At 44.1% G+C, this 13,636-nt stretch overlaps 1 protein-coding gene across 1 annotated transcript in view; it reads right to left on the minus strand.

Moving 5' to 3' along the window:
* ctnna2 (catenin (cadherin-associated protein), alpha 2) overlaps window positions 1-13,636 on the minus strand; it is a 1,371,619-nt gene that overhangs the window by 111,142 nt on the left and 1,246,841 nt on the right. The window contains exon 15 of the mRNA XM_067981945.1: window positions 5,098-5,279. Within this exon, the coding sequence (XP_067838046.1) occupies window positions 5,098-5,279 (182 nt within the window). The remainder of the gene's footprint in view (window positions 1-5,097; window positions 5,280-13,636) is intronic.

A 13,636-nucleotide genomic window follows, 5' to 3' on the forward strand; every position in this document is an offset into this window, starting at 1 on the left:
GAAATATTAGCAAGCAGTGTAAAGAGGTGTAACAGTGGGGACAGCTTCATGGCTGTCATCTTTTTAAGCTGACTATGACTATTCTGACAGTTTAGTAAAGATCTTTAATAGACCGATACTGTCACTTTGAGTTGCCAATCAAACTGCATGGATGGAGGAGGGAGGAACTCATTATTTTAGGAATAATCTGAGGCTGCAAAGAAGGCAACTCGGTACTCATGCAACATTAGTTGTTTAGGTTTCACTTTCTTCCATGCCATTTGTGACAACTTAATGTTTCATTGAACTTCCATAGTGACTGTCAAAACTGGTGTGGGCTGCTTTTCACAATGGGGAGCTTTTTTGCAGCATGCAAACTGTATCAGCAGGTCATAAGAAAAGTGAAGCATGAGAAAAGCCCGTTGAAGATCATTCATCCAGTATTCCTCACAATCGAATGTCTTTTTTTTTGTCTCTACTATCCCTCAGCACATTATTTATCACTCTGAGTAAAGGAACTCTTCCTAATATCTGTTCACTTTTCACTGATTTGAATTGGGCGGCGGTACTCGAAATGTGGTTTGGTATTCCAGTGCAGTGCTGAGTTGTCGGGTGGGCTGTCCTTTAGATCATTAAAACAAGGCCCGCTCTGCCTGTTCGAGTGGTTCAGGTGGATGCTAAAGATCTCATGGAACTATTTGAAGAAAAGCAGGGAATTCTCACAGCGTCAGGCCAACACCACCAAAAACAACAGGTTAACTGATCATTCATCACATTAATGCTTCTGGGATCTTGCTGTATACAAATAGCTGCTGCATTTTCCCGCATAACAACATTCATTGCACGTCAAAGTAATTCAGTGTATATGAAGCTATTCGATACCTGATGAAGCTCAGTATAAAATTAAGTTTTTTTTTTAAAGCCTCAGTATAACCCATATTGACTTGAGCTCCACTGTTGTGGAAGCGACAGGTCAGGAGATTTAAAAAAAAATTATGCAGAGTGTTGTTAGGACATGGAACTTTTTCATTAATTCATTCGTGGGATGTGGGCGTCGCTGGCAAGGCCGGCATTTATTGCTCATCCCTAATTGCGTGGTGGTGAGCCGCCTTCTTGAACCACTGCAGTCCGTGAAGGTACTCACCAGAAACAGTGGGGGAAGAATAATCTTTGTAGTCTTTTAAAATGGAAGTAAACAAATATTTGAAAAAGACTTAAAAGAGATGGGGAGGAGCAGGGACTATGTAGATAGCTGTATCAGAGAGGTAACATAAGCAGAATGGATAGAATGGTAAAATTCAAGAATCTACCTCAGGAGCAATAATAAACAGACTTTTAATGTTGCATATCGCCATGTTCATAGTACAGGTTTTAACTCCAGAAAACCATTAAGATGTACCATGCACTGAGAAGGTTAGTAAGAGATTTTGCAGCCTAGTACCGCTAGACAATTTTGGTTACAATATTAACAAAAATTACTTTGGTAGAGAAACTACAGGATAGTGAACATCTAAAGCAGATCAAAAAAATCAAAATATTAATGAAAAGCCATTTTAGAGTTCTGTCCACTGATCCTAAACTAATAATACCACATATGTTGGGTCTGAAACGTGATTGCTTTGGCGTTTCTACTAGAAAGGCTGAGGCAAATGAACCTTCAAAGGCAGGTACATTTCTGTGGTGTCAAGTTTGAGGGGTTCAATTAGCACACTCCCCTTTCATCTCTGTTACCTGGGTTTAATCTAAGCTGAAAGTATTCTCTCTTTCTGCTAGATGAAAGGGTCCACAAATGCGAGGAGCTCATGGACTTCTTTGTGACTGAAACAGCCTTAATCAAAGTCACAATAGCCAGCACATAACAGCCACCGCTGAGCGTGTTACATAATACTTGTGTATAACAACAACCTCTAGTACACACAGCATGTAGTGATAGTCGTTATAACGTAACGTCCTTTATTGGTTATGCTTCCATGGCGAATTAATGCACAAACACCTTTAGTTCTAATTTCCCCTTCACTATAATGCGATTTTAGATGGCTTCCAAAGTGATTGTGATTCTGAGGTACTACTGTAAATGCAAAATTATTTCTGTATAACTGTCTCACCCTACAATTATTAAAACATCTTTAATTTTATTAAAATGCTGAGATAACTAATAAGAAAAGGTGAGCTAACATTAAATTTTGGAAAACATAGGTTTCATAGGGCAATGAAGAAATATAGTGTAACCAGACCAAGCAATGACGAGCCTCTACATTAACATCTAAAACTAGGAAACACATCAGATAAAAGACATTCTCAAAATTTTTGTTGAGGACCACAATCCCAACCAATGTCTTACCCAAGGGTAGCTCGCCAATATACAGCACCACTAAGTGATGGTCCCTGCCTACGATTGATGCAATGCCCGTCTTGTATGTTGCAGCTTGAGGGCACTTAACTTGTCTGCCTATTCTAGCCATTCCAGCATTGATAGCTAATACATTCCTGTGGTTTTTGTTACTGTATTCTCTGACATGTCTGTGATTGTGGCTGTGTAAGCTATCTTCGTTCGTGTGATATTGTTATTTCTCTGACAGCCATGTGGATCAATGCACTTTACTCACTGTGTTCCAAACCCCTCGAGTTCCTGAACTGCCACCAAAAAGAAAAAGCAAAATACATTTTTTAAAAGGCCTGATTTTATGTTGCTTGTGTGAGCACCAATTTGTTACTTCAACAACATTGTTCTGACTGTGAAAGCTCTAGTGCCACACGCTAAAAGGATTTTGATGAATCTTCAGTGGACTTTGCCCAACTGCCAGCACCCTTGGCACATGGCTAATGTGATTAACTAAAGCTAAGTACTTTCCCTGTTTTAAATTTTAGTTTTGCTCAGTACTCATGTATTAACGCATAGATTTCAGCCCCGCAGGCCTGTTTCGCCATTCTATTAGATCATGGCTGATCTGTAAATCAATTCCATTTACCCACCTATGATCCATATCCCTTGATACCCTTACCTAACAAAAATCTATCGATCTCAGTCTTGAAAACTTCAATTGTTCTAGCATCCACAATCTTTTGGAAGAGAGAATTCCAGATTTCTATTACCTTTTGTGTGAAAAAGTGCTTCCTGATTTCATTCCTAAATGGCCCGGCTCTAATTTTAAGATTATGTTCCCTTGTTCTTGATACCCCCACCAGAGGAAATAGTTTCTCTGTATCTACCCTATCGAATCTTTTTAACATTTTAAACACCTTGATTGGATCACCCCTCACTCATAGGAACACAGAACAGGAGTAGGCCATTCAGCCCCTTGAGCCTGTTCCTCCATTCAATTAGATCATGGCTGATCTGTACCTTAACTCCGTCTACCCACCTCGGTTCTGTATCCTTTAACACCCTTGCCTATCAAAAATCTATCAGTCTTAGTTTTGAAATTTTCTTCTATACTCATGGGAATACAAGCCAAGCACAGATAGAAGCTGGCTTTTTGAATGTTGTCGGCATGCTGTGTGCTCCTTCTCCTCCTCCTCGCTCCATCTCATTATGTTGAAATCAAGCATCACTGCACAGCTTCCTACTCTAACATATTTTTCCATGACCTCAAAATTGTGGTACTCCTTACCTCCGTTAGCCTTTTTAAATCCAAGCTTTAAACTTGGATTTACTTACTGATTTACCTGGTATGGTCTTCTCTTTTAATTTTTGCTTGTGTCTTGTCCTTTGGTTCTTATCCCTACACCTTGGTTCTGAATAAAGGTTTATCTTTTTAGTTCAGTAGAGTTCTTTATGAGCAGAGAAGGGAGCAGTTCTTAGCTGCTCACTTCAGTCCCCTTTGATATTGTCAAGCTCAAGCAGAAGACTGGAATCTAGAGCCTAGAAATTGGATGGGGTCGCACCCGTTTTACAGGCGTAAAACTGGCACCTAAGGGTCCAATATGGCAGGTGGCATGCGCAGGCTCATTCCGCGCGGGAAGTGGGCCACCTGCCATATTGGTCACCGCCTGTCCCCTTCCCGATTGCCTCCCCCTTCCTGGACTCTGCTGAGGACCTCGGTTGGTGTCCGAGCTGGCCCAATTCACTCCCCCTTGTGACCAGCAAGCTGCCTCTGGAGCTGCGACCAGTGCCTGCAGCCCGCCGGTAATAATCAAATGAGGCCGTCGGACCAAATTGCCGTGGTCCTTATTAGCCGCGTGCCCCGATTCGGGCTCAATCCAATTTCTAGGCTTAGGGCGCTGTTGCTCATGTAGTTATTGACTAGCATTTCTCAAGAGCATTTCTGGAGAAGGGGAAATAGTACCCATAGACATAAAGACGAGGAGTTTCCTCCACGCTTCTCCCGTTCCGCTGCCATAACGTTGGCCAGTATCTGCTCTGTTTAGTGCACGGTGGATACATTCACATTGTTAATTGTAACAAACACCTTGGCTCCTTCTGTTACTTGTGAAACCGGCCATTTAGATATTGACCAGCATTGCCCAAACCAGTGGAAGTAGTACTCGAGACACAAAACATCTTTGCACCAGTACGGCCAGCGTTTTGCTCTGTTTGCTGCGTGGTGGGTACATTCAGATTATTAATCGTAACAAACATAAGAACATAAGAAATAGGAGCTGGTGTAGGCCATCCGGGCCCTCGAGCCTGCTCCGCCATTCAACAAGATCATGGCTGATCTTCGACCTCAACGCCATTTTCCTGCACCATCCCCATATCCCTTGATGCCTTTAATATCTAGAAATCAACAATCTCTGTTTTGAATGGACTCAATGACTGAGCCTCCACAGCCCTCTGGGGTAGAGAATTCCATAGATTCACCACCCTCTGAGTGAAGAAATTTCTCCTCATCTCAGTCCTAAATGGACTACCCTTTACTGTGACCCCTGGTTCCAGACTCCCCAGCCAGGGGAAACATCCTCCTTGCATCTACCCTGTCGAGCCCTGTAAGAATTTTATATGTTTCAATGAGATCACCTCTCATTCTTCTAAACTCTAGAGAATAGAGGCCTAGTCTACTCAATCTCTCCTCATACGACAATCCCGCCATCCCAGGAACCTTGGTTGCACTCCCTCTATGGCAAGTATATCCTTTCTTGGGTAAGGATTAGGTAAGCACATTGGCTGCATTCTCTTACCTGGTGAAATCGGTCATTTCCATCATAATCATACACATCTGCTTTGCCAGCACAATAATGTCATTGCCGCTGTCGTCCCACTTCGCCACCTCAGCATCCAGCTTGTTCTTCTCCTGGTGGAAGCTCTCCACTTGCTCAGCAATCTTTGCCTTTTCCTCTTGGGGTAGCTGAGCCATGATGGCCTGTACAGAAAAATGAAAGTCAGAATGGATAGTTTTCAAATCTTTTCGAACTCATGCAACACTGCCTGTATTCAGAATTTGTCCACATATACTAGAGTGATTCAAAAATTATCTTTGTGACATCTTTCGGATGAGACGTTAAACCGAAGCCCCGTCTGCCTTCTCAGGTGGATGTAAAAGATCCCAAGGCACTATTTCGAAGAACAGCAGGGGAGTTCTCCCCAGTGTCCTGGCCAATGTTTATCCCTCAACTAACATCACTAAAACAGATTTTCTAAGCATTTATCTCATTACTGTTTGTGGGATCTTGCTGTGCGCAAATTGGCTGCCGCATTTCCTACATTACAACAGTGGCTACGCTTCAAAAAGTACTTTATTGGCTGTAAAGCGCTTTGGGACGCCCTGAGGTTGTGAAAAGCTTGATATAAATGCAAGTCTTTCCTTCTTTACAATTCTGGATTCCTTCCTTGATATTGAGAAAAGATCTGCTGGTGGCAGAAATGTGAACATTGCATTTCTGGCCTGCAAGGATGAGCTCAGGTGAGTCTATCTGCTGCCTGAATAAAATGGTGGCAAACGCTGGCAGACGTGGAACAAAAACCACCTCACGGGAATGGTGTTTGGCTCTTCCAGCTGCATGTACGCTGCTTGGTTTATATATAAAGGCATCAGACCCAAAGCCCTCGACATTAACCCCACCACGACGGGCAGAAGAGGGTCGGGGGGCGCGTTGAAAATGAAAAACCGGGAAACGCGTCCCCAACTCACCGCGTACGCGCCCGTTGCCGTTTTTATGACAGCAGCTTTCGAGATGTCCGAGTGTCCCACTGTGGAGAGGCGGGACACCTCATTAACATATTTAAATCAGGCTTCCACACTGCAATTGGGAGACCGGTTTAAATTTTACAGTTGCTGTGCGTGTTTCCCAGGGGTCGGGAAACCTGGCAGTGAAAGGGAGGTGAGAGCTGGCGGCTTCACAAGGTAAGTGCCTTTTGCAGCTCTCTTTGTGGGCCAGGAAGACCAGGAGTACTTCCCCCAGTCCCTCGAGGAAGCCTTCAGCACCCCGCTCTGCCGATCGCAGCCTCTCTCTCCCCCACTGCCGCGATCGCTGACACCACCCCACCACCCCCCCTCCCACCAAGCCCCGACGGCTGTCTCTGCATGCCGCAATGTTGGCTATCCTTCCCGCCACCCCTCCCACTCAAAGCCCCGAATGCCAATCTCCCCTCCCTCCCGATTGCCGGGGACTGTCCCCAAGGGTCCCCAGCTGCAGCCTCCTGCTGCTGGTTTTCCCGCCTGGCCACCAGCCAGCCTGTCAATTTGGCTGGCGGCCGGGCGGGAAACGGAAGAAAAGGATGTTAATGAGGTGCTGCCGTTTTCGGCCGTCCCCCCAACCTCCCCGTCTCCCTGTAAATATCGGGGCCAAAAAAACTCACTTTCCTCCCAAACAGAATTGACACTGAAGGAAGATATATGTGTGCCTTGGTGATTAAGGCCACTGTGCTTTTGCAATGATTTGTGTGGGGATAAAACACAAAGCCATTTTATCCTTTAAAACCCATATATCTGCCTTGAAATTACACTCTGTGAATATTCACATGGTGTAATCTGGAGGCCATTAAGATTACAAAAGGACTGCTTCCATAGCTATAGTTCCCCTCCACCTGCCTCACACAAATCACTGCAAAGGCACAGCGGCCCTAATCACCAAGGCACACATATATCTCTTACCCTTCCACTCCTCTAGCACCTCACCATGTTCCACCTCTCTGACCTTGTTGTCTACTGCCCTCCCCAGCCTCATCCCAAGTTTGCCCTGAACTATCTTCCCTCCTTTCCTCCTTCAGCCTCTCCACTGAGTGACTCCTCATGCTTGGTGATTTCAGTCTCCATCTCAACTACCCTTGTCCTGTCTCCTCTGAATTCACCACCCTCTTGTCCTCCTAAACCTCTCTCTCCATACAAACACTCCTATCCTTTCCCTCTGGAAACACAACTCATCCACGAGACCCACTCCTGCTCCCTTGACTCCAATTCCACTCGAAATCTGACGACCAAGCTTCCAATCCTGGCATTCATGCTAGCTCACATTGCAAATGGTACCTTCTACTCAGGCACTAGTCCCCTCCCTTTCAAAACTGCCATCAGAACCATCTGCCCTAAAAAAAAAACCCTACCCTTGACCCCTCTGTCCTAGCAAGCGACCTTCCTTTCTGTTCCAAAGTCTTTGAACATGTTGCTTCCCAGATCTGTGACCATCTCTCCCACAACTCCCCATCTGAATCTGGGGAGGTTTACTCCCCTCCCACAGCACCAAAACGGCCTAACCAAAGTCACAAATGACATTCTTTATGACTGTGCCCGTGTTGTACTATCCCTCTTCATTCTCCTCAACCTCTCTGCAGCCTGTTACATGATCCTCCAGTGCCTCTCCCTTGTTACCAGCTTGGTGGACCTGCCCTCACATGGTTCCACTCTTACCTATTAAATCGTAACCAGAGCATCCCAGCATCTCTTCCCACCATCACCTCGGGAATCCCAAAGGATCGATCTTTGGTCCCTCCTCTTCCTCATCTATACGCTGCCCATTTGTGACATCATCTGCAGAGCCAGCTTCCACATGTACATCGATGACACGAGCTTTACATCTCCGGCCCTTCACTGCTTATCTGACATCCAGTCATGAATGAGCAACAACTTCCTCCAGCTCACAATTGGGAAGACTAAACTCATTGGGGGCTAAATTGCCCCGCTTAGTGCCTGTTCTGTAGATGCTACGCAGACACGTAAGCCCCGAAAAAGGCGTCTGAGATGTGCACGCACACTTCCGGCGTGACGTGTGCAGGATGCCATCTTGGTGAAGGTGGTTGCACATGTGCACCTAACGAACGTCAGCAGCATGTAGAGTAGGGAGATTATGAGGTGAATCAGTGTGCAAAACTGATTTAAAGGGACCGCTGCTATTTTGGAACTCCACACTCCAGCCAATGCCCAGCTGAACAGGTCTCAAATAGCATGCGCTATTTAAAGGGTTCATGCAGGAGTTACAGGTTAGTTTCGCTTCTGGCTGCTGATGCATTTGTACCTGTTTTTGGAGGTCTCCTATGCTTGAATACTAGGACTACGGGACATAGCCTAAAAATTAGAGCCAGGACTTTCAGCAGTGAAGTTAGGAAATACTTCTACACGCAAAGGGTGGTAGAAGTTTGGAACTCTCTTCCGCAAACGGCATTTGATACTAGCTCAATTGTTAATTTTAAATCTGAGGTTGATAGATTGTTGTTAACCAAAGGTATTAAGGGATTTGGGGCTAAGGAGGGTATATAGAGTTAGGTCACAGATCAGCCAAGATCTCATTGAATGGTGCAACAGGCTCGAGGGGCTAAATGGCCTACTCCTGTTCCTATGTTCCTATAATAAAGTTTCAATACTCTACAGGGAGTGGGCTGGCTAGCTGACAGGCAACAGCAAGAGCACTGGTGGAGTGGCAGGGGTGGGACAGGAATGCAGTCATCCTGAGAGAGGACAACAGGTTCATGTTCCTTAGAGCCACCGCCACTTGCTGCCTTCTGTTATGCGCCACCTTCTCCTGCAAGAAAGCAGGACGTGTGTCGGTGAGTGTCCTGCAAGGTGTTTGGGTGATGCACCTGTCATAGTTGAATAGCTGCCATTGTGTGTGACCTGTCAGTTGTGGGTGTGCAGCTTGCAACAGTGGTAATGTGTGAGGGTGAGTCTAGACAACACTGTCTTGGTTGGCCTCCCATTCTTCACCCTCTATAAACTTCATCTCATCCAAAACTCTGCTATCCTAACCACACTTGTCATTCTTGTCCATCGCTCCTGTCCTTGTTAACCTGCATTGGCTCCCTGTCTCCTAATGATCACATTTAAAATTCTGATCCTTATGTTTAAATCACACCGTGCCTCTCCCTATGTCTGTCATCTCTTATAACTCAATATCCCCTCAAACTCTCTTGTGACTCCAATCTTTTGTGCATCCCCCTTGCCTTTGCCTCGTCATGGGCGTCTGTGTCTTCATCCACATAGTTCCCCACACTTTGGGATTCCTTTCATAAACCTGTAAGCCCCTCAGAGCCTTGGGACGTTTTCCTGTGTTAAAGGACCAATATTAATGCAAATCGTTGTTGACTTATATATATCCTCAGTGCTTAAGTGAAGGTGTTGGGCAAAATCCTGCATTGAACTCAATGTACCATGAGGGGAAATGGAGAGAACATTCCCTATGTATTCCATTGCCTCTTTAGCATTGACCTGAATGGCAATCACTTGGAGTTTGCTGCCTGGGAAAATATGAAGGTATGTGAGGCTAGGATTAGTACTACACAAAATACGTCTATAAATTACCATTGACAGCAGAACTGATAATACATTATTTGGCAACATATTCTGTTACCAAAGTATTACAAGTGACTATAATCTTATGCCCTGTAATAAGCGTATTAGGATGACAAAGATTTACTGAGGTACAATATGTAGCCTACGGCCCTGCAGACAATCAAAGCCAAAACTTTTAGCTAGCAAATTCTGATAGGTTTAAAGACACCTGGATCTTTTATACTGTCTTCAGTGTAGTTGAGTCTAGAAATCACTTTTGGCAGGTTGACATTCTTTTGTTGGCTATTTTAATGGGGGCATTAATTCATTTATTTTAAATGGGTTAACGTCTGCTAAAATCGCAGTCAATGAATGTCATATGAAGGTGTTAGCCTTCATCCATTAATACTGCCAACAGCAAGTTCCAGGCTTTGGAGTTTTCTACAGCAGATGTGAGGATAACTATTATGGGATTCACTAACACCCATTGTTCAATTATTCAATGTCACACTTGCCCATCACAACTGTCCTCACTGACCTACATTGGCTCCTAAAACCCAGACGCCTCAAATTTAAAATTCCCATCCTTATGTTTAAATTTCTGCATGGCCTTGACTCTCCCTATCTCTGTGACCGTCTTCGATCCTATAAAACACCCCCCCTCCGCCCCTTCCAAATAGGGTTGCCAACTCCGCAGGATTGCCCTGGACTCTCCAGAAATGAAAGATTAATTTCCTGGACATTGCTGCGAGCAACCTGGGTGAAAAATCATAGGTGCATTAAAACAAATTGAGTGTGTTTTTCATTTTCTTTGAACACTTACATTTATTAGTTATAAAAATACTGGAGATGGGAAAAAAAGGCTGTTTGGGCAGGGTGATTGGAGGCAGGAGGTCAGGTGATTGAAATCTCCAGGAATACGTCCAACCAGAATTGGGAACCCTACCTCTGAACATTTTGTTCCTGGGACTTCAGCCTCGTGAATCCCTCCTTTCGGTCCACCATTGGCGGTCGTGCTTTAGGCCGCCTTGACCCCACTCTCTGGAATATCCTCCCTAAACTCTTGCCCCTCTCTACCTCCCTCTCCTCCTTTAAGACCCTCTTTAAAACCCACTACTGTGAAAAAAACCCTTCCTATTGGCTCCTTTGGCTTGGTGTTCATTTTCCACATGCCACTGTGAAGGATCTTGCAAGGTTTCTCTATGTTAAAGGCGCTTTATAAATGCGTGTTGTTGTTTCCTATTATTTCCACACTGTATAATTTACATTTGCTCAGTCTCTGAGACAATATTCAGCAGTGCTGATTTTCACTGAATGATTCTTGCTCCATATACTTAGCATAACAGACTATACCACACATTCAAACTCCTGCAGAGGAGCTGGGATTACTGCATTAAATTAAATGTGACACCTCTCTTGCATCTGACTTCAATTTTATTTTTTCCTTCTTACTTGAACAGTCTACTTTATTATTTGTTTTATTGAACACACTGGCGATTTATTTAATGCAAACTTTCTCCAATGCAAATGCCATCTTGTCGTTCGTGGATCGGGTAAAACTATTGAATAAATATTGTATCAATCAGTTAGAATCAATTATAGGAGCGGAATGGAAACAGGCCATTTGGCCCATCAAGTGTGTGCATAAGAAACTAATAATAGCCATGAGCCTCCAATCTCACTCGCCTGCTCATTTCCCATACTATTTAATATTTCTCTTTTTCAACCAACTATCTACAGTCCCCACCACTTACACCATCCCTGCTTATCCCGGACTGCCACCAATATCGGGCAAATGACGCTAACCATTTGTCATCACCATAGGAGTCAATTAAACTGCACTAAGCTGGCCGGCTATTTGGTGCCGTTCGAGCAGCTGTTTGGGGTCACCTTTTGTCCCCCCCCCCCTCCCGCCTCGTCCATTCTTGTAATGTATTTGATTCACCCCCTTATTAAATGTTAATTTCTGAAAGTCATTCACAAACGCAGCAGTTCAGGAGCTATGAAATTGACCAGGGCGCTTCGTAGGCAATTCTGAAATACACATAGGCTGGGCTTCAATCACAAACAGGAATTTTTAAAATTATTATTATTGTTGTATAAAAACTGTTGTTTTTTTGCTGGTCCAAATGTATTTTTTGTGTCTTACAAACACTTAACAGCGGCCTTTGAGTCAAAGTCGCTTACACTCATGATACTCTCTGCTGGCCCATACAGCTCGGCAATATACGTTACACTTTCAATAACGTCTTATTAAAGATGGTGGCACTGGCATTATTTTGGGTGGTCATCTGCCATAAAGTCTGTGAAACATTATACCGGCCATCACGTATAGCGGGCAAATCGTGTTTGCTGTAAGTGCTAGGGACTGTAATTACTTTTTAAATAGACTTATAGGGGGTAATTTAACCTAACCCGCCCGGCGGGAATGGGGCAGATTCGGGTCAGGTGCCTGTTTTACACCCCGTCCATTGTTTTCAATGATTTGTGGAAGAGAGTCTGCATTTTCACCATCCTCTGTGTGAAGGATTTTTTCTAACCTCACTTTTAAATATCTTTTTGACTATCTTAAATTCAGCTCCACACCCTTTGCAACAACATTCACCCCATCATCCCTTTGTTTACTGCCATCCAACCATCTGTCTATCAATGTGTCTATATTGCCCTTCATTCCATGTGTTATTATCTTTCTCATGAGTTTGTTATGCAGTACCTTATCAAATGCTTTTTGAAAATCTATATAAAATCCAGTGCATTTCCTTTAACTATCCTCTTATTTCTTCAAAGGATTCAAACTGTTTCCACTGGCAGGAGGGTCGGTAGCCAGAGGACACAGATTTAAGATAATTGGCAAGAAAGCCAGGGGAGAGATGAGGAGAAATTTTTTTTATCAGCGAGTTGTTATGATCTGTTCAACATTGAGCATACATGAAAATTGGAATGAATCAAGCACACGATAAGGCCTGGCTGTTCCTGCCTGGAGAAGGCATAAAACGGTGAGGGAGATTCATCTCCTGGCCTACCAGTAAGTTGCTTTCTCACCCATTCAAACTGGACATGGCAGATGAGCCCAATCCTTTGGAGCGTTGGGCATATCCATGTGCCTCAAGAATCCAAGATACTGGAGATCCCGACCGGAGCGGAGGGGGTGCACTGCTAATCACAGCTGGCAGAACCATCTGTCTGTCTTATTTCCCACCAGCAGATTGGCTGTTTTATCAGTGGGTTTTTCAGAGGGGGTGCTTTTTATTAATAGCAGTCACCTTACTCATCAGCGACTCTGTCAGGAGGGGGCGGGATTGAGGAAGATCTAGGCAGAGTGAATTTTTTTGAATAAACGTGGAGCTCTGGCTGCATTCTCAAGTCAGATGCAGTTGCAAAGAAGCCCTAACAGGCTCCTTGGCTTCAGGCTTGATACCCACAGAGGTGAAACAGGGAGAAAATAGGAAAAATACCTTAGCATCTCTTCAAAAAAATAACTGCTGATATGTTGGGCTGTGGGGCCCATGTAAGTCACCACCATCATCATCTTATGGTCCAGGTTTAATGTAGATTTTGAATTAATTTGACATTCAAAAAGAAGGACACAAATAACCTCCTGGAAATGTTAGGGAACCAAGGGTCTAGTGAGAGGGAGGAACTGAAGGAAATCAGTATTAGTAAAAAAAATAGTGCTAGGGAAATTAATGGGGCTAAAGGCTGACAAATCCCCAAGGCCTGATAATCTACATCCCAGAGTACTAAAGGAAGTGGCCCTGGAAATAGTGGATGCATTGGTGACCATCTTCCAAAATTCTATAGACTCTGGAACAGTTCCTACAGATTGGAGGGTGGCAAATGTAACCCCACCGTTTAAAAAAGGAGGGAGAGAAAAAACAGGGAATTACAGACCAGTTAGCCTAACATCAGTAGTAGGGAAAATGCTAGAGTCTATTATAAAGGATGTGATGACAGAACACTTGGAAGGCATTAATGGGATTGGACAAAGTCAGCATAGGTTTATGAAAGGGAAATCAGGCTTA

Source organism: Heptranchias perlo, chromosome 1, assembly GCF_035084215.1.
Source record: "Heptranchias perlo isolate sHepPer1 chromosome 1, sHepPer1.hap1, whole genome shotgun sequence".
Lineage (NCBI taxonomy): Eukaryota > Metazoa > Chordata > Chondrichthyes > Hexanchiformes > Hexanchidae > Heptranchias > Heptranchias perlo.